This window comes from Mangifera indica, chromosome 1, assembly GCF_011075055.1.
Source record: "Mangifera indica cultivar Alphonso chromosome 1, CATAS_Mindica_2.1, whole genome shotgun sequence".
NCBI classification, from domain to species: domain Eukaryota; kingdom Viridiplantae; phylum Streptophyta; class Magnoliopsida; order Sapindales; family Anacardiaceae; genus Mangifera; species Mangifera indica.
Window position 1 is genome coordinate 6,777,513 of NC_058137.1, and position 20,100 is coordinate 6,797,612.

Here is a 20,100-nt window from a genome sequence, read left to right on the forward strand (position 1 = left end):
TATCCCTTTGACTCACCTTTTCAAACTACTTCTATTTAGGCCAAGGCTTATTATAATTAGTGGACCTTTGGTGAAGCGCAAAAACGGGGAAAAAGGAAAAATATAAACCATGTGCAGGACTCTGTAGTGGTTAGCACTAGTCAACTTGATTGCCAAGTTAGTGAGCATCCGTGCTAGTGCACTTGATTATTGGGAAATAGGAATGGGAGCTTTTGACAAAGTGTAGCAACAAGTTACGCGAACAATGATTAAACATATCTTTTATACGTGGGTTAGGTTATTACATGGATAAAAGTCTTTCGATTAAAAACAATAATCTATCAGAATTCAATCATTTTTTATCATGTGTCTACTATTTAAAATAATAACTTCCTACAAATTGAGATGATGAAATTATCTCATTTCTATTGGAAACAAAATAGGAATTAAATTTGAATTTATTGTATTAAATTTAATGTATAGAAGTGTAACTCTAATTCTTCTCTTTTAAATAAAGGATTACATAAAAGTAATGGAGGACTGGAAGAGTAAAAGTTTTATGTAATTATGCTTAGTTTGAATTTATGTCTCAAATTGATGATATAAATTTGTGATTTGATTCAATTCAAATCAATGGTGATATTTTTTTTTTAGTAAAATGATATCGTTTTGTCAATGAATCACAAGTGTAAACTATAAATTTGAATAATCGATTTGACCTATAAATTTAAACCGAATTGAGTTACAAAAATTAGATTTTTAATATAAAATACATGATTTGACTATCACGAGAGAGAGAGAGAGAGAGAGAGAGAGAGAGAGAGAGAGAGAGAGAGAGAGAGAGAGAGAGAGAGAGAGAGAGAGAGGGAGTGCAAACAAATGGTTCAGGCCGCCCGGACCTTGGAACTGCTCAGGCCACAAGCCCAAGGCCTAATCAGTGGGACTGATTGACTTGTGAGCCCTTAATATGAAGGCTTGGAATGCAATAGGTCGGCTTAAGCCTTGAATAGGCCTAAGCCTGCAGGCCCGATCCAAGCCCAGATATGGAGACCGTTGTCCCACCTTTAATCTGAGCTAAAGCCAATGACGCCATTGAAGTAACTTAAGAAGGAAGTAGAATCCATCCGAAGTAGTTGCATGTCTCTTGTCATATCAACCGTGTAGTTGAGTCAGCAGGGTGCAACTTCATTGGACACCTTTCTGTAAAGTGTAATCTTACCATGTGATTTAGAGCCAAACCGTCCTTAGGTTCTCGTTATAGTGGACCATAACTGCCGTCATATTATATATATATATATATAAAATTAAATAATTTTAAATTAAAAATAAAATAATAATTAATTACATAATAATAATTTATTTATATGTCTAAAATTGATTATGTATAGTATTACTTATTTTAAATATTAATGAGTGTTTGGTTTGAAAAAATATTTTTAATTACTTTGATAAATTATAATTTATTATTAATATTATTTTATTTAATTGATAAAAAAATAAAAAATCTTAAAAAATAATTATCAAAGTAATATTAATTTTATTATAATTTTTATTTACTAATTAATTATTTTATTTTTAAAAAAATATATTAATAATATAAAATTTTAATGTATTATTAAGTGAGGTGAAAAGTATTTCAAATAATAATTTTATTCGTAAAAATTAAATATAAATAATTTATATCCATTAAATCATTATCCTACCAAACGCAGTGTAATCAATTGAGAATCTGGCATAATGGCATGTTCATAAAATAAATAAAGAAAGCGCGTTTGACCTTGTAAAACCCGTCCGCCATCTCCATGAATCATTCATCCAATATTACCGCCACCACAGGCTTAGAGTTGTTGATATATGAAGCCATTAAAAAATCTTACAAACCTTTCTCCTACTTCTTCTTGGACACGGCTCACAACTCAGAACTACCCCACCACCATCACCACTTCCACTATTCTCTCCGCCTTTCAAGCCTCAACTTCATTTCTCTAAATTAACCAACCCCAATTCACAAAACTTCCCATTTCTTGATCTGCTTCTCTACTCACCTCAAGGCTTGTGTTGTGTTGTAATGGCGGACAAAGTGAAACAAATCTTGTCCAGACCCATTCATTTGGCTGACCAGGTGGTCAAAGCGGCAGATGAAGCCACTCTTAATAGACAAGATTGCGCCGAGCTCAAGTCCAAGACAGAAAAGCTCGCCGCACTCCTTAGACAAGCAGCTCGAGCCAGTTCTGATCTTTACGAGCGTCCCACGCGCCGGATCATTGACGATACGGAACAAGTCCTTGAGAAAGTGCTGGCTTTAGTCCTCAAGTGCCGCGCCAATGGATTGATTAAGCGCGTCTTCACCATCAACCCGGCTGCTGCGTTTCGTAAAATGTCGTCGCAGTTAGAAAACTCAATCGGAGACGTTTCGTGGCTTCTCCGCGTGTCCGCTTCGGGGGATGACCGCGATGACGGGTACTTGGGCCTCCCACCAATCGCCGCTAATGAGCCAATACTTTGTCTGATATGGGAACAAATCGCGATTCTGTATACAGGGTCACTTGATGCCAAATCCGACGCCGCAGCGTCGCTTGTGTCACTAGCACGAGATAACTATCGATACGGGAAGTTGATTATCGAAGAAGGTGGGGTTTGGCCATTGCTGAAATTAGTCAAAGAAGGTAAATTAGAAGGCCAAGAGAATGCAGCTAGAGCAATTGGACTGCTGGGACGAGACCCTGAGAGTGTAGAACACCTGATCCACACTGCAGTTTGTTCGGTGTTTGCGAAAATACTGAAAGAAGGGCCTATGAAGGTGCAAGCTGTTGTTGCGTGGGCTGTGTCTGAATTGGCAGCCCATTATCCGCAATGTCAAGATCTTTTTGCACAGCATAATATAATTCGGTTGCTTGTTGGCCACCTTGCGTTTGAGACTGTTCAAGAACATAGTAAGTATGCTGTTACCAGTAACAAAGCTACATCTATTCATGCTGTTGTTGTTGCTAATAGTAAGAATAGTAATTCGATTGCCAATGGTAATAATAGTAATAGCAATAAGCCTTATGATGATGGTGATTATAATCACGGTCACATTCCTCATCCAATGGGAAACAAGGCCCCAAGTCGAATGCATACTGTGGTTATGAAAACAATGGCAGTAAGAGCTGGTGAGAAACAGGGGAATCTTACAAATCAGAACGACAATGTGAAAAGTAATGGTTCCACCAATAATAACAATGTAAAGCAGAATCATCAGTTGCAGCATCAGCAGAATGTTTCGCTTTCAGGGACTGCTGCAAAGGGGAGAGAATTGGAAGACCCTGCTACTAAGGCCTACATGAAAGCGATGGCAGCAAGAGCACTTTGGCATCTTGGCGCGGGAAATTCGCCCATTTGTCGCAGCATAACTGAGTCCAGAGCATTGTTATGTTTTGCGGTTCTTTTGGAGAAAGGATCCGAAGAAGTTAAATACAATTCTGCCATGGCATTGATGGAAATCACATCAGTGGCAGAGAAAGATACTGATTTGAGAAGATCAGCATTCAAGCCCAATTCGCCTGCCTGCAAAGCTGTTGTTGATCAGCTATTGATTATCATTGAAAAGGAGGATTCTGATCTTCTTATTCCCTGCATCAAGGCCATTGGGAATTTGGCTAGGACTTTTAGAGCAACAGAAACAAGGATGATTGCTCCATTGGTTAAACTTCTTGATGAAAGAGAGGCTGAAGTTACGAGGGAGGCTTCAATTGCACTTACAAAGTTTGCCTGCAGTGATAATTACCTGCACGATGACCACTCAAAGGCAATTATAAGTGCTGGAGGTGCAAAACACTTGGTTCAGCTGGTATATTTTGGAGAACAAATTGTTCAGTTATCAGCAGTGGTTCTTTTATGCTACATCGCCATGCATGTACCAGACAGTGAGGAATTAGCACAAGCTGAAGTGCTCAACGTGCTAGAATGGGCATCTAAGCAAAGCTACATGATCCAAGATGAAACAATTGAACAATTGTTACAAGAAGCCCAAAGTAAACTGAAGCTTTTTCAGTCTAGAGGAATGAAGGGATTCCATTGATTCAATCAAATTCAAAAGTTACTGGCTTTTGCGACCAAATTTTCTATCTGCTGCTTCTGTTTCATCATTCAAATTGAGTGTACATAAAAATTAGACTTTATCCTGTAACTTTTTAGAAGTGTGTTCAGTCATTTACATAGCAGCTGCTGCATCTATTTGTTTCTTTTTTGGTTCCATTTGTTTCATGGCTCAACTGATGCCACCAGAAACAAAATTATAAGTTTGGGGATTTGTTATGTCAAATTATGGGTTTATTTATAAATTCTGCTTTCAATTTGCCATTTTCCTCAGCTGGGATTTTATCAGCTACCCTTTGAGAAACATTCAGCCCCACCATTTAGACATTTTCAAACCAACTACTAAATCTAAAACAGTATATTATTTAGATCCAGTCAGTTGACTCTCATGAAGATGGGTTTCCACCATTAATATTTATCCCTGCAATTTGCATTGCAATCAGCATTTGACCATTCTTCAAATGGTGACTAAACAACCAACTCTCAAATGTACCTTCGCTTCTGTCAGGATCATATATACACGCAGCCTAAATTGGGCGTCATAAAAAAAAAAAATACTAATAATTTAGGAGGATTATAATTTTTTTAAATAAAATATCTCATCTAAATTGAATTATTATATTGTTATTAAATCAATTATACTAAATAAGATAAATCTCAAATTTAATAATTAATCTCATAATTATTAAAATAAATAAATTAAAATTTTAATTTTGATATATTATAAACAAAATTAAAATTTATATTTTTTTAAATATAAAATTTTCTCCTTTCTTATTCAGACTTTACTAGAAAATAAGATTATAATTTTATGGTGATATGAATTAGGACGGGACAGCCTTGACAAGTTGGCAATTTAGGCATTTAAGAGTTGGGCTCATGATGTATTAGGTTAATAAATGCAGCTTCATGATCATTATCTCAAGGCCAAATGACTTCTTCCCAACCAAGTTTTGATTTATTTTCAAAGTATCATTCATAAGAGTTTAAAAAACTAAATTTTTATTGATAGACGGTTAACTTTAATTAAAATTATTAGTAATAAGATTTTACTATTAAACTCTAAAATTTTAAAAGTTTATATCTCTCCCCTCTTAAATAGTTTTAAAAACTAACATTTTTTCTAATCAAAAGTTTAAAAAATTTATTTTTTTCTTAAAATTTTTTCTTCATTTTCCAGCAATAAGAATCCACTACTGCAGTCGGTTGACCACCCAAACATCTTCTTCTTTGGCTGTTAGCTTTGCCATTGGAGTGGTTCATTTTTGTCCAATGAACTTGCTTTGGTGGGAAGGCCGACACTGGAGAAGAAGATGCTAGGGTGGCTAGCTAGTGGTGATAGTTGATTTTCATTGCCAGAGAATAAAGAAAAAACTTCAGAGAGAAAAGTGAAAATTTCAAACTTTTGGGTAGGAAAAAAATTGTTTGTTTTTTAATCTTTGGGGGGGGGGGGGGGGGGAATGACGATTTTGGTTGAGGTCAACAATCCATAAGTAGATATTTGAGTTTTTAAAACTCTGTGGATGAGACTTTAGAAACACATTAAAACTTGGATGGAAATAAGTCCTTTAGCCTTATTTCAATTATATAATGGTTAAAGTTTTGTGTATAAATAATATATACAAATAATAACATATCATCATATGATTGAATAATTCTAAATTAAAGATAAAGTAATATATAATCTCATTATAATATATTATTATGTTTATATAAAAACTATATACATAAATTATACATATAATTTTTTTATTATATAGTATTTTAGGACGTCTTTTTTGATCTGATGTCAATAGTAGATTTTTCTTAGAATTCTAATGTTGACAATGGTGCTTGCTTGCTCACAATTTACCTCATCTCGTACTCCAATTAGCCTCCATTTAATAGGTCAATGCGACGTCTTGGTTGAGCAATTTATTGACTAGTCAAAAGTAAAAAATTGTAGATGACACATTTCCTTTCAATTAAATCTAACACACGGTCTGAAGAATCAATGTGAGTGACTGAATTAAGGAATAAAATATGCTGTCAACTTCATCACTTCATTGAAAATTCGTTGTCCACAGGTCTGGTCGACCACCAGGCTCGCTGTGTTTATAATCGAAGTCTAAAAAAAAATTACAAACTAGTCATTTATACAAAGCATAGACATAGTGTGTGACTGATTCTGCAAATAATAATTCAATTCAACATGTGTTTGTCAACTTAAACAAATATGACGACGACAAAGAAAGCAATGCCTTCCAAGAAATTACAAGTATTTATTAAATCAACCTTAAGACTCTTCTAAACCCTTATCATGTTTAAAATTTAAAACAAATAACATTTTCTGCACATGGGAATAGAGAAGAAGGTAGGAATGGAAGACTCAACACAAATTTTCTACGTCGTTGCATAAAATTCCCATGTTCACATTTTTAACGGAAAAATCTACCACGTCTCCTATAACAAATATATTGATACGTTATTCAATCTCAAATTAATTAATTTAAAATTATTTTAATATAAATAAATAAATTATTAAAACCCTAGTTTTTTAGACGGGGATTATTTTGTTTAACCACTCAAACTTTTATTTAATGTAGATGATAGTTTGATACTTTCAATAAAAAATATTAAAATTTTGGTCTTTTTAATAAAAAAATAACAATTCAATACCTCTAGATTATGTCGTCTCCCGAACATATTTATATGTTTGTCCCCGAATATATTCTCCACATATTGCATGTGACTCTAGAGCAGATCATAATCGTGACACAAAATGTAATCCAACAACGGCTGCAAAAGCTTGGGCTACTGAGGCCCAATAATATGAGCACAGTAAAACCACGCAGGGCTTTTTTGGGCAGTTTCCAACTTGATGACTGTCTCACTGTTTCTTCCCTTTCTTAACTGCAGTTAAAATTTGGCAAAGGCAGCGCTTTTGGATCAAATGTTAAGGATGGTTTCTCAAATGCAATAAATCATATAGAGCCATTGCAACGACGACTGGAACTAAGACATATACTGTAGGTTAAGGTCACCAAAATAGCTACCCATATGCCCATTAATACAGCTTTCCAAGTTTTGAACCAAATATCAAATTGAGCAATGTTACATGAACACAATTGGGTATACGGTTGATGTGTCATTATATGATTAAATGTTATTTTATTTTTAATTTAAAATCACTTAATCACATAACGACATATTAAATATATACTTAAAAGTATATACAAAGTTTTATTGTATAAGATAGGATAGCGGTTTAGATGAAATATTAATTATTTTAGCCACTTTTTCAATTGTCTATATATATTTAGCCGTTTTTTTTTTCAATATACTTTTATAGTCACATTTGTGTTAGATTTCTTTTTAAAAATTAAAATTGTTTGGTTTGGTGCCTGATTGATTGGTCAATTATTTTTTACTAAAAAAATCTTTTAAAATGTAAGTTGTTTGATCTAGTTGCTTGGTTAGATTGCTTGGCTAGGTTATTTGATTGGGTGCTTTGCTGGCCGACCAAACACCTAGCCAAATTACTTTATTTAATTTTTTTTTTTTTGTTGATTGGCTTATCTAACACCTCACTAAGCAACTCGGCCAAACACCTTACATTTTTTAAAGATTTTTTTTGGGTAAAAAATAGTTAATCAATTAACTAAACACCCGATCAACTAATTTTTATTTTAAAAAAGAAATCAAATATAAATATGATTATAAATATATATTAAATAAAAATATGATTAATTATAAATATATATTGAATAGAAATATAGTTATATATGTATATATAATTAAAAAAAGTGGCTAAAATAATTAATACCCGCTTAAACCGCAAGAGAACTTGATGAAAATGTGAGTCATCCATTTACTCATGAACTTATCCTTTCATGAGCCACTGCATTCGCTTTCTAATCTCCTCCACCCAATTCAATATCCATATTACTTTTCTCATCTCACTCTCTCTTTCATCAACCAACTACTGATCACCTCATTACATTTTTTATCTTTCTTCTTCTTTATCATTCAATTATCATGGCTACTGCAGTTAGTGCTGCAGTTTCTCTTCCATCCTCCAAATCTACTTCTCTTCCTAGTAGAACCTTTGCTGTCTCATCTGAAAGGATCACCTTTAAGAAGGTAAAAATTTTACATGCATATGTATGATTTTTAATCTTTGGCAGTGTGTTTCATTGCTGAATTTTCAGTTGACAAGTGGGGTTCTCCTCTTTCCAGGTTCCATTCTACTACAGAGATGTTTCTACAGGTGGGAGAGTGATTTCAGTCAGATCCCAGGTTACCACTGAAGCTCCTGCTACGGTTAAGAAAGAGTCCAAGAAAGATGAAGAAGGTGTTATCGTTAACAAGTTCAAACCTAAGAACCCTTACATTGGCAGATGTCTTCTAAACACAAAGATCACTGGTGATGATGCTCCTGGAGAAACCTGGCACATGGTCTTCAGCACTGAAGGTACCTTTTTCTTAATATACCACTTCAAATAATTATTTATCTTTGTTATAAGTGAAAATTTGATCTTATATCTTGATTGATTAACATAAGAAAGTTATTGATTTTGAGCTGACTGGATGCCTTAGGAGAGGTCCCTTATAGAGAAGGGCAATCCATTGGGGTGATCGCTGATGGTGTTGACAAGAATGGGAAGCCTCACAAGCTGAGATTATACTCAATTGCTAGCAGTGCCCTTGGTGACTTTGGAGACTCCAAAACTGTGAGCTTCTAATTGACAATTCTTCTTCTCTGTACACTTTCTTTCCTTTCGCTTATAGTTCAATTATTGATTTTATCTGATTGTCGGCATGCAGGTTTCTCTCTGCGTGAAACGTCTTGTGTATACCAATGAGAATGGAGAGATTGTTAAAGGAGTCTGCTCAAATTTCTTATGTAAGCATGCAGAGCCTTTGTTTCTATGAGTTATTTATACAGCTTTAAAAAGCAGTATCAATCAGCCATCCTTTATAGATTTATCCATGTCTAGAAGGCAGGAATGTCCAATAAGAGATGCCTCACTGAAATTAACCTAGTGGCTCCAAATGTGTTGTATTAGGTGACTTAAAGCCTGGGGCCGAAGTTAAAATTACAGGACCTGTGGGGAAAGAAATGCTTATGCCAAAGGACCCCAATGCCACAATCATCATGGTATCTAATCCTGCTCTTTTCAAAACTAATATTTTATCATGATTTCACTACATTGTTTTCACTGAATTTTTTCTTACTGCAGCTTGCAACTGGAACTGGGATTGCTCCTTTTCGAGCATATTTGTGGAAAATGTTCTTTGAGAAGCATGAAGACTACAAGGTACAATAAAAATAGTCAGCTCTGAACAATTTCCTTAGAGGCACTAGTATTGCGGGGTAATTTAGCTGCCATTGCAATAGGCACTTACATTTGCTTCAGATAGTGCCTTAAAGACTCACAAACAACCAGTGCCGGTAAATTGTTGATCCAAACAGAGTAAAAAACTGTTTCGTCATATATATTGCATACTAAATTCCACATTAAGTGCAATTACTGCCTGAATTTTCATTAAACAATGTCACAATCTTATGAGTGACTCATTTTTTTATATGGTCTGTAGTTCAATGGTTTGGCATGGCTTTTCTTGGGTGTCCCTACCAGTAGCTCCCTGCTCTATAAGGAGGTGAGCCACTCAGATGCCTAATTTGCTCTTTGTTTTTGAACTTGAATCAATTGATGTTTACACTCATACTTTATCACGCTGAGTGCACAGGAGTTTGAGAAGATGAAGGAGAAGGCCCCTGACAAATTCCGGGTTGACTTCGCTGTGAGCAGAGAGGAAAAGAACGAGAAAGGCGAGAAGATGTACATTCAAACGCGAATGGCTCAATATGCTGAGGAGCTTTGGGAATTACTGAAGAAGGATAACACTTACGTATATATGTGTGGGTTGAAGGGCATGGAGAAGGGAATTGATGACATAATGGTATCATTGGCTGCAAAAGATGGTAAGAATTACTCAGATCCTTACTGAAGCAGTTCAAGTGAATTATATCTCTGAAGTTGTATTTGCTGTACTTTTCAGGCATTGATTGGGTTGAGTACAAAAGGGCATTGAAGAAAGCTGAGCAATGGAATGTGGAAGTTTACTAAATGCTTTATTACTTGTACAAACCCTTTTTTTCGTTAAAGCAATGATGCGTCTCTATAATCATCTCCTCTTCGTTGTGCAGATAGTGAATGTCTATTATTCCCCTTTCGTTAATGAAGCAGTTTAGCTTACAGAATTTTCATGAGTTGAGGGGACATCATTTACCATGCAATATACTGCACGAGAATTTAACATGCTTTTCATTTCTCTTTATAATTTCTCATAATCATGATAATATGCCATTGAAGAATTACGTAATGCATACTAGATGACTGATGGAGTTGGTTTTGGTACGTTGGAGTCAAAGATGATACAATTTTCAAGACTTGCTCTATAATTATCGTTATAATATTGAGTCTTAAAGTATTATACATCAATACTCTTGTCCTTACACCCTTGTCCGCAATAGTGTCATTAAGAGAAAACACTATAACATAGTGAAAAAATGATATTATTTTTTCATTATTGACTAATTTGTCATCTCCTTTTTGGTGGAGGTATTTTCTACTATTGTGTTTTTATTAATGGATTGCTCCCATCGTTGCTAAAAAATAGGAGTCCCTTTGAAGTTCTTTTTTGGCATCCTCTTGACTATGACATCTTGTGGATTTTTGGTTGTAATTATTTTCCACTGTTAACTTTGATTGTAACACATAAATTTGCCCCGTTTTATTCTATGTATATTTTCTAGGTATGATTCTTCTTACTGTGGGTATCGTTGCTTCCATATACCTACTAGTCATAAAGTTGGATTTGAGCTGAAATTATTGAAACTCAAAAATTAGCTCGACTCAAATAAACCTAAAACTAGCTTGGTTTAAGCAAACTCAAACTCAATCTAAAAGTCAAATTTTTGTTAGCTTGATCTCGAGCTCAAGCTTTATGAATCAATTGAAACAATATTGTTTTGACTCATATGTATCAAAATAACATCATTTTAGTTATTTTAGCCAAACTCAAGTTGGAATCCTCTCAAGTGAGTCAAACTCAAATAACTTTGAGGCAAGCTTGACGAGCTTGAGTTTGACTTCACTCAAGTCAAGCTAAGCTTGAGCTTAGATAAACTTAAGCTCAACTCGGTTTGGCTTAAATCTAACCTTAACTAGTCATGTCTACTTCTCCTACCATGTGGTGTTTCATGAGACCACATTTCATGGATATGTTGTTGTTCAACCCTCCTTGAACCTTCATTCAGGGTTTTGCTCATTATCAGTTTTGTCCATAACTAATTCAATGCTTCAATGTTTTAGGCCTACATATATTTAATTCTCATATTCCATCAGCTAACCATATACAACCTGACCAAAGCTTACAACCATTGTCAAATTCTGCCTATTCTCTTGCCTCATTGTCAATTGCTCTATTGTCTTCTTTACTAAGCTCATAAAATAAGTCTGCCTTCACTAACTCCCCTATATCACCTTTAATTGCTCCTATCCTTCTATTGTAATTTATTTATGATCAATCTAAGACACTAACACTTTGTTTAAAGTTCTAGAGTCTTTTCCCTATTGGCATCAAGCGATAAGTAAAGAGTATGATGCTCTTGTGTAGAACAACACTTGGGTTCTTGTTCCATTGTCTTATTTGTAGAATTTTGGTAGTTGCCACTAGGTTTACAAGGTTAAACGTTAAGTTGATGGGTCTATTAAGCTATATAAGGCTCGTCTAGTTTTAGGCTCTTATGGATTTTGGAGATACCTTTAGTCCTATTATCAAGTTGACTATAATCCACACCATTCTTGCTCTCGCCATTGTGTATATCAAGTCACGTCATCATCTTAATGTTAGAAGGTATCTCATCGAAAAAGTGTTCATATAGCAACCTCCTAATTTTATTGAGGGAAAAGGACTATTTTCCACCCATTTTTTAGGCCTATCTCAAACTCATACCCACGAGAGATGAAAATCCAGTTTTCCCACCCATGACCAAATTACCGTCCAATTTCTCAGTTAGGGATAAGGGAAAAATCGATATTTTACTGTTTATATTAAAAAGTTATAAAGTTTATTACTTTTCACCCCTCTTAGGTTTTAGAAACTAACATTTCATCTTTAACCAAAGTTTTTAAACTTTGAAAACTAACATTTTCACCCCCAAACCTAGGGTTTCCATAATTTTCAAAACGCAGCCATCCCCCATAACTTTCAAAAATAACAGTTTCACTCTCATTCTTTAATTTCATCTTCCGACGTCGTCACCGGCCTCCTCTTTCTCCTAGTGCGATGACGGTGGTGCGATGAAGAGACGGAGATCTCTTCGTCGCACCACCATGCGACGAAGAGGTACCCAGACGACAAAGCATTGTCCTTCGTCTGCTCTTCCAAATCTGGACAACGTTTCGTCGTCTAGATCTGGGCAATGAAGGGTCATCCTTTATAGTTGGAGATATGAGATCGGTGCAATACGTCAATTGTTAGTGGTGGCTGGAGAAGGAAGCAAACCCTAGGGGTGAAATCTAAACTTTTTAAACTTTGAGGATGGGTTTAGTTGTCAGTTTTTAAAACCTGGAGGGGGGAAATGGTGAAATTTTAAATTTTTAAGGTTTTGAACAATAAAATATCGATTTTGCCCCTGCCTCTAACTGAGAAATTGGACAGCAGTTTGGTCATAGGTGGAAAAACTGGATTTTTATCTCCCGTGGATATGAGTTTGAGATAGACCTAAAACATGAGTGGGAAATAGTTCTTTTCCCTTTTATTGACCCTAGCAGATTGTCTCATGTTTGTAGTCTTATTAAGGCTATCTATGACCCTAAGAGGCATCTCGTGCATGATACAATTGAATATTCTCCTCTCTACTTGACCATGGGGTTTTCAACAACTAGTTTGATCCTTTATTGTTCATCCATTGCACCTTATCATTTGTTGTGATTTTGCTTGTTTATGTGGATGGTATATTTATGACTAGTTGTGATACGTTGATTGTTACAAATTATGTACCTACTTTTGTGCTTTGCCTTTGCTTGTTAGGACTTGGGTTCACTCAACTTTTTCCTTGATATGGAAGTTGTTTGACAGCCACCATGTTTATTTTTCTTATCATATTATTACATGATGAATATGTTATGATGTTTCCAGGTTGACTTATGTACTTCATGTGCTACACATTTTTTTTGTTTCGAGACATCAAAGTCTACCAGTAATGTCTTATACCTTGATGCTATCCTTTATCGTAGCATGGTTGATTATCTTCAATATCTCACCCTTATTTAGTCTAATATTGTCTTCATTGTAAATCAAGTCATCCAACAACTATTTGTTTCCTACTCACTGATACATGCGTGTAGTCGAATGTCTTTTTTTGGCATTTTAAGGGTTAAGGGTACCTTGTTTCATGGTCTTATTTTTTATTGTGACTCCAACCTTTATCTCTTAGCTTATTTGAATGTTGATTGGATTGTCAATGTTTTCACTTGATAATCTGTCACCGGTGGTTGTGTTTTTCTTGGTTGTAACCTTGTTTGTTGAAATGTCAAGAATCACATTGTTGTATCTTGATCTACTAAGGAGTCAAAGTACCATGCCCTTGCTTGTGTTGTTGTTGATGTTATGAGGTTTTGTTATTTTTTGTGCGCACTTGACATTCCTTTCCACTCATTTATGCTCTTGCCTTACGTCAATTAGTTTGCTTTTCACATTAAGGTCTCTTAACTTATGGATATATGTACTAAGGGGTTGTCTTGCACATGCTTTCTTTTTTAGTGTCTCCAATTGTAGTTTCGTGAGCTCCCATTACAATTGCAAGGGAGTGTTATAGTAAATATATGATTTTGATTATTGTAATTATATTTCCTTTTATTTGAATGCAATTAATCCTAATCCATTTTTTCCATTTTTATAAGTTTAAGATTACTTTTCGGACTATAAATAAATAAATAAATAATATATATATATATTGTACAACTTTTCATTAGTAATATACAATTTGATTCACAATTCCTCAGCCTCATCCATGTGCTAATTCGCAGGAGTATTTAGTTGCTTTATACCTCTTGAGAAGTTCTCCTAATCTACAAGAACTTGAGATGTTGGTTGGTTATTTTGTTTTAATCATTGCATCAACAATGTGAGCTTGTCTGAACTAATGCCATTTCACTGCCTTATTCTATATGTTTACCTGATAAACTTTTTGAAAATCTAGATTTTAACTTACTCAATAGCATGTAGGTATTGTATATTTGTTGATGAGAAGGATTGAATGGGAGAAAGAAACATTCTCAGAAAGGAAAAGTAAAAAATTGGCTATTTTTAATTTAAGAATCAGTAACGAAGAACCCTATTTTAGAGACTTTATTTTGATACATTATTAAAAAAGATTTAAACTCGTACTTTTTTATACATAAAACTTATTTTTTAATCATTCAAAATATCTCTTGCAAATTAAGAATCTTGATATTGTTATTAAATATAATTCATTTGTTTTCAACCATTTCTTTTTATATTATTATTGCATCACAACAATGATTTTATTTTATAATACAAAGTTGTTTTTATAATCTAACAATAAAACTATGTATACCTATTTTTGGTATACAATTTGTGTACACAGATGAGGTGTTATTATGTGATTGAATGTTTCTTTATCATATAATGACACATATTTTAAAATCATATAATTATATAATGACACATCACTATGTACATAAATTATGTACTAAAAATGGGTACATATAACATTGCTCATAATCTAAATGTCCAAAAAAAAAAATTTTAAAAAGCTACCACTAATATGGTCACATTATTTTTTTCATTTAATGGGAATTTATTATTATACTTTGGTTAATCTATTTAAATCTTTATTCTATAACTAATCACTCAAATATTTATTGATTTTATACTATGGAACGACGTCAAACATATAACAAAATCTAGTAAATTTTTATATAAAGGATCAATTTTTAATGGGAAAAGAACTATTTCTCACCCATTTTTTAGTCCCATCTCAAAAGCATACCCACACCAGATAAAAAACTCAAACACTCACCTAAAGTTTAATCTGTTTGCATCCACCCACAACTGCCGTTAAATTATCCGTTAAATAAAGGGGTAAAACCATCATTTTACTGTTTACATTCCACTGATATAATTTTATCACATTTTTCCCCTCTAATTTTATAAGATTATTGAAAAATCTATTTTTTATTTGTCCATTTGCTATGGTCAAAAAGTCACTGTTAACCTTCTAAATATTTTATGTTTCTATTTTTTCTGCCTTCTATCAGGCTTTTTTAAATTGACTGATGAGGACCTAGAAATTAACAAAACTTATTTTCGATTAAATCACATTCATTTCCCACCCAATATTGATATTACCTATATACCCCCATCATAAATACCCCTTACGATGTTATCACCATCTTATCCCAAAACGCAGACTCAAGCTCCAGCTAAATACAACTTCTTAGATTATAATTAGAAACAAAAATCATTCGAACTCTATCTGGCTCGCTCACAATGCAAATAAAGTTTTTTTTTTTTTTAACAGAATTGAATCATCCTTTGATACAGAGTAGGCTAAATCCCAAATCCCAAATACAGTTCATATTATTTTTCTTCCTTCCAAAAGATGAAAATGATTTTTCTCAGTTCCAGGTTAATGTTAAATTGTTCCTTATGTGAATGGTGAGAATTGGGCTTTTCTTAAATAAGCAATTGGCTTTTTTATAAGTCCTATAAGCCACTGCTCCAGCAACCATGTTTTGGAGATGGTTGGTTCCAACAGAGATTTTCAGGACTGTTTTCAGGCCTGCTTTGATGCTGTCCCTCCCTCCTTAGGTGCTACAGGTACTGGTTCTGCAAATCTAAGTCTGAAACCTTTACCTGCTGCCCCCTAGGAATCTTTTGCTTCCTCCTGCCGCCATGTTTTGTCCTGGACTGGAAAAATAGAGATTTACACAAAATGGTTGGTGCCATTATAATGAGGATTTTCTACAGAACGGAACTAAAGGAGTAGCTGCAACTGCCACTGTGAAAATTCTGCACTGTAAATTCTCACTGGAAGTAGCTTCTAATTTCCCCAGACTGCATACTTTTTGTAGCTCTATTGTCAAGCAAACGTGCCTAGTTTATAACAGACGGAGCTGCTGCAGAATTAGTTTCCAGCTGAGCTGCTTTCCGCTTTGGCATTCGCTGCCCAGAACTGGCAAGAAGAAGTGCAGTTTGCCGCCTAGAACAGTTAGTTTTCCACGGGAAATTTCCTTCCAGACATGCTCCACGACTAGCTGCTGCAATCCGGCATTTTGCATTCCCAGATTCATGTTGTCATCAAGCCACAGTCCTTTTTTTTTTCTCCTCCAGCAGTGTGCCTTCCTGCTCCGGTCATCAAGTTTCTGCTCTTGATTGGGTTTGCAGGAAACCTGCCCAACTTAGAGAGGTGGTGGCTACTTTTCTCCTGGTCCAGGTGCTCCCTTGCTTCTGCAATCACTGGGTAGCTTGTTTTTGCCCTTTCAGATATGTCTTTCTGTAAAGGAGGGACAGGCCCCAAGATTTGCCCAACATCAAGTTATGCTACAGCTGAGTGCTTCGATCAAATCAACTCGGGGAAGATTGGTGCAAAGATAGGAATTAGGCAGCATACTCACTGTGCAGCTGATTTTTTTTTCCCCTTTTTGTATAATTTTGTCTGTAACTTTTGTATAACTTACACTAGGTGGCCAGGCCTAATCCACGCTTACGATGTAAATTTAAGAAGAGTGACTGGGAGCGAGACCTAATCCACGCTTATGATGTAAATTTAAGAGCAATTAGGAACAAGTCGCCTTTTCTCTTGAACTCTATCAAGATAGAAACTTTAATAGACATTTAAGAGTGTCTGATGGCGTATTTCTTAGTGAGTATTGTGAAGATTCCGACCAGACCTAACTTGTTAGACCTTTGTTAGTTTGTTGTCATTTCCATTGGAAAGAGAGAGAGCATAGATTGTTCTGGAACCCTTCTTTGATAGACCAGTCTTTTTTTTTTTTTTCTAAATACACATTTATTTATTTTTTTAAAAAAAGCTTTTTTGTATGCTCTCTCTCCACAAGTACTGCAACAATATACATAGTAATTTCTTATTCGTGAAAGGACTTATTCCTATCCAAGTTTTAACTCAATTTTAAAAGTATATATATAATAAATAAAATAAATAAATATTTATACATCTTTAAACTTTCATTAAAATTATGATTAAATATAAGAGTAAAATCATCATTTAATAATAATGTTAAAATATATATAATTTTATTTCATTTTTTCTTCAGGTTTTGAAAATTAACATTTCATCTCAGACTCAATTTTAAAAAGTGACTGATTTCCCCCAAATCTCTTAGTTTTTTTCTTTACTTTTTTTACCACTAATGGCCATTGGCAACTTCATCCCAAACTTTGCTAGATGATGGAGCGTCGTGTTTTATTAGATGACGCTAGTCATCCTTCACTAGACTACAATCGTTCTTCGGTTTGGACGATGAAATGTCTTTCTTTGTTGGATGATGATGACACCTTCGTTTGTCGTTCGCCTTTGTCAAGAGAGAGCTATCGTCCATTGAAAGAAGTGGCTGGATTTTAGGTTTGATATATAATGGAGAGAAGTAAATTTTATCAAAATTTAATCTCAAAAAAAATTATTAATTTTTTAAACTAAGGAAGAAAATGAGATATAATTTTTATTATTTTAATATTATTAATAAATTAATAATTTTATCTTTTAATTTTAATAAAAAATTATTAATTGTGTGACAACAAATTAAAATTTAGGTAGGTATTTAAGTTGCTCATTTAATAATATATTGTCTTTTCACCAAAATTAAAGTGGAAAATGATCATTTGGCCTTTCTTTTCAGGTGTAGTTCCTAGGCCTTGGCCCTAGCTCTATTTTAATATTTAACTAATTGTTTTGGTATTATAATTTGAATCACAGAGGAAAAAGTTTAATTATAAAAAGAAATGAGACCAAGTTTTTTATAATAATAATTTAAAATTAAAATTTTAATTTATTAATTATTATAAAGTTAATCATTAAATTTAAAATTTAATCTATTTTATATAATTGATTTTATTGCAAAAAAATGATCCGACTTTCATAGAATTCCTTGGTACCAAAACAAAATTCTAGCCGTTTTCACTTAGAATGCTGGCAGAACGCAAGATTGAAAAAGAAAAAGATTTTTGAAATTTAATGAATGAAAAATCATTTTACCAAAGTTCTCGGGGGATATAATTACTTGGCCTAAAAAGAAAAGAAAATTGGATTAAAGCAAACGCAAGCATAAAAAAATGGGGTCCACGGTTTCTTACGAAAGGCCGTAAAGCAGCGCAAAAACCGTGAATAGCAAGGGCTGATGCATAACGCAGAGTTGTCTGTATAAAGAAGAGAGAATCCTCCTCAAACTTATTTCTTACTCGTAATTGTAAGCCTGCATTTTACTAGGGTTCTCCTTTATATTAGATCTCGATCGTCAATGGCTCAGCTTACTCGATCAACCGGTAAAGTCACCTGGTTCGACGACGTCAAGGGTTATGGTTTCATCAGGCCTGATGATGGTGATGCAGATCTCTTCGTCCATCATAAATCCATCAAATCCCACGGTTATCGTACTCTCTACGAAAACCAGCCTGTTGAATTCGATGTTCAGCTTGAATCCGACGGTAAGTACCAAGCCCTTGACGTTACTGCTCCCGGTGGGGGACTACTTCATTCTCCTAAGAAAAACAATGTTCACAGCCGTGGCGGACGTGGCGCTGGATTTGGTGGAAACTGGAACGGTTCCAATGATAAGAGGAGAAACAATGGGTACGCGTCTGGTGGGGTGGTCTGTTATAACTGCGATGGTGTAGGACACGTGGCGAGGGACTGTACTAGTAACAGAAGAAATAGTAGCTATCATGGCGGTGGTTGCTATAACTGTGGTAATCCTGAGCATTATGCCAGAGATTGTCCACGTCCAAATAATAATGGTGGCGGTGGCGGTGGGGGTGGAGGTGGAAGTGGAAATGGAGGTGGGTGTTTCAAGTGTGGCGGTTATGGGCACTTAGCCAGGGATTGTGTAAACAGGGGAAGCGGCAGTGGCGGTGGCGGTGGCCGTTGCTATAACTGTGGAAAGTCAGGGCACTTGGCCAGGGACTGTGTTGAGGGTGGCGGGAGGTATGGCGGCGGCGGAAGTGGTGGTCCGTGCTTTAACTGTGGGAAACCAGGGCACTTTGCCAGGGATTGCACGAAGGTTTAAGGTGTTGCTGATGGATTAATTGATGCAGGAAAAAGAAAAAAGAGTAATATCGGTAAATATTGTCATTATTTTAATCAGTATTTCCCTTTTTCTTTATTAACGGTTGGTTTAGTATCTGGGTACTTGTATTGCCCATTGGGTGGGTTGTTATACGTAGAAGAAGGGCTGCTTAAGAGAAAAAACTTCAGTTTTGATACAGATTAAAGGTGGTTCGGATATGTTTTATTTTGATAATTTCCTAATCGGGCAGTTCTTTTCTTGTTTGTCATGTGAGATTGGATGGTTTTACTGTTTTGTTGCTTCAATCGAGGCAATGAGGTGAATATAAGTAGTGTTAATACATCTATAGTTGAATCAAATGATACAGAAAACAACACCCAGTATGCTCAAGTCTCAACCACCATTGAAGCCCCAAGTATTGCTTTTCATTTCCAATCTCTTAGCAATTGTTAAGTTCTAGGTAAAATTCCACTGTAACATCTATATGGTATATTGGTATTGGTGTGTTAATCTTCTTCGTGATTAACTCTGGACTTCCGCCCATGCAAATCTCACTTTACCCCTCTAAATGAGGATCTTTCAAATTTCTTCTTCACCTCTTTTATGCTTATCAATACTAGTGTTAAGTGTTTTTAAAACCTTCTTTCAAATGCTACCCGGCTGACATCTAACAGTAATTCCAAATGTATTGGAAGCCAGATCAAAGGAACTTCATTATTGCACC

At 34.7% G+C, this 20,100-nt stretch overlaps 3 protein-coding genes across 3 annotated transcripts; all 3 read left to right on the forward strand.

The window, feature by feature from the left end:
- Positions 1-1,705: 1,705 nt before the first annotated feature.
- Positions 1,706-4,320, forward strand: LOC123193952. The gene has a single exon (XM_044607036.1). It carries the CDS (start codon positions 2,048-2,050, stop codon positions 4,037-4,039), a length of 1,992 nt encoding a protein of 663 aa, XP_044462971.1. The 5' UTR covers positions 1,706-2,047; the 3' UTR covers positions 4,040-4,320.
- Positions 4,321-7,892: 3,572 nt separating this feature from the next.
- Positions 7,893-10,303, forward strand: LOC123196908 (ferredoxin--NADP reductase, leaf-type isozyme, chloroplastic). The gene is made up of 9 exons (XM_044611092.1): positions 7,893-8,178; positions 8,275-8,509; positions 8,635-8,768; positions 8,863-8,941; positions 9,105-9,196; positions 9,279-9,356; positions 9,637-9,699; positions 9,790-10,024; positions 10,102-10,303. Exons 1-9 carry the CDS (start codon positions 8,074-8,076, stop codon positions 10,167-10,169), a joined length of 1,089 nt encoding a protein of 362 aa, XP_044467027.1. The 5' UTR covers positions 7,893-8,073; the 3' UTR covers positions 10,170-10,303.
- An 8,153-nt stretch (positions 10,304-18,456) lies between these two features.
- Positions 18,457-19,604, forward strand: LOC123230029 (cold shock domain-containing protein 3-like). Its single transcript, XM_044656125.1, has one exon. It carries the CDS (start codon positions 18,612-18,614, stop codon positions 19,374-19,376), a length of 765 nt encoding a protein of 254 aa, XP_044512060.1. The 5' UTR covers positions 18,457-18,611; the 3' UTR covers positions 19,377-19,604.
- The last annotated feature ends 496 nt before the right edge of the window (positions 19,605-20,100 follow it).

Excerpts from the sequence above, each read along its gene's own strand:
- LOC123193952 (XM_044607036.1), top strand. The coding sequence starts at position 2,048 with ATGGCGGACAAAGTGAAACAAATCTTGTCCAGACCCATTCATTTGGCT.
- LOC123196908 (XM_044611092.1), top strand. The coding sequence starts at position 8,074 with ATGGCTACTGCAGTTAGTGCTGCAGTTTCTCTTCCATCCTCCAAATCT. Across the intron at positions 8,769-8,862 it reads ACTTTGGAGACTCCAAAACT|GTTTCTCTCTGCGTGAAACG; the intron begins GTGAGCTTCTAA and ends GTCGGCATGCAG. Across the intron at positions 9,700-9,789 it reads GCTCCCTGCTCTATAAGGAG|GAGTTTGAGAAGATGAAGGA; the intron begins GTGAGCCACTCA and ends CTGAGTGCACAG.
- LOC123230029 (XM_044656125.1), top strand. The coding sequence starts at position 18,612 with ATGGCTCAGCTTACTCGATCAACCGGTAAAGTCACCTGGTTCGACGAC.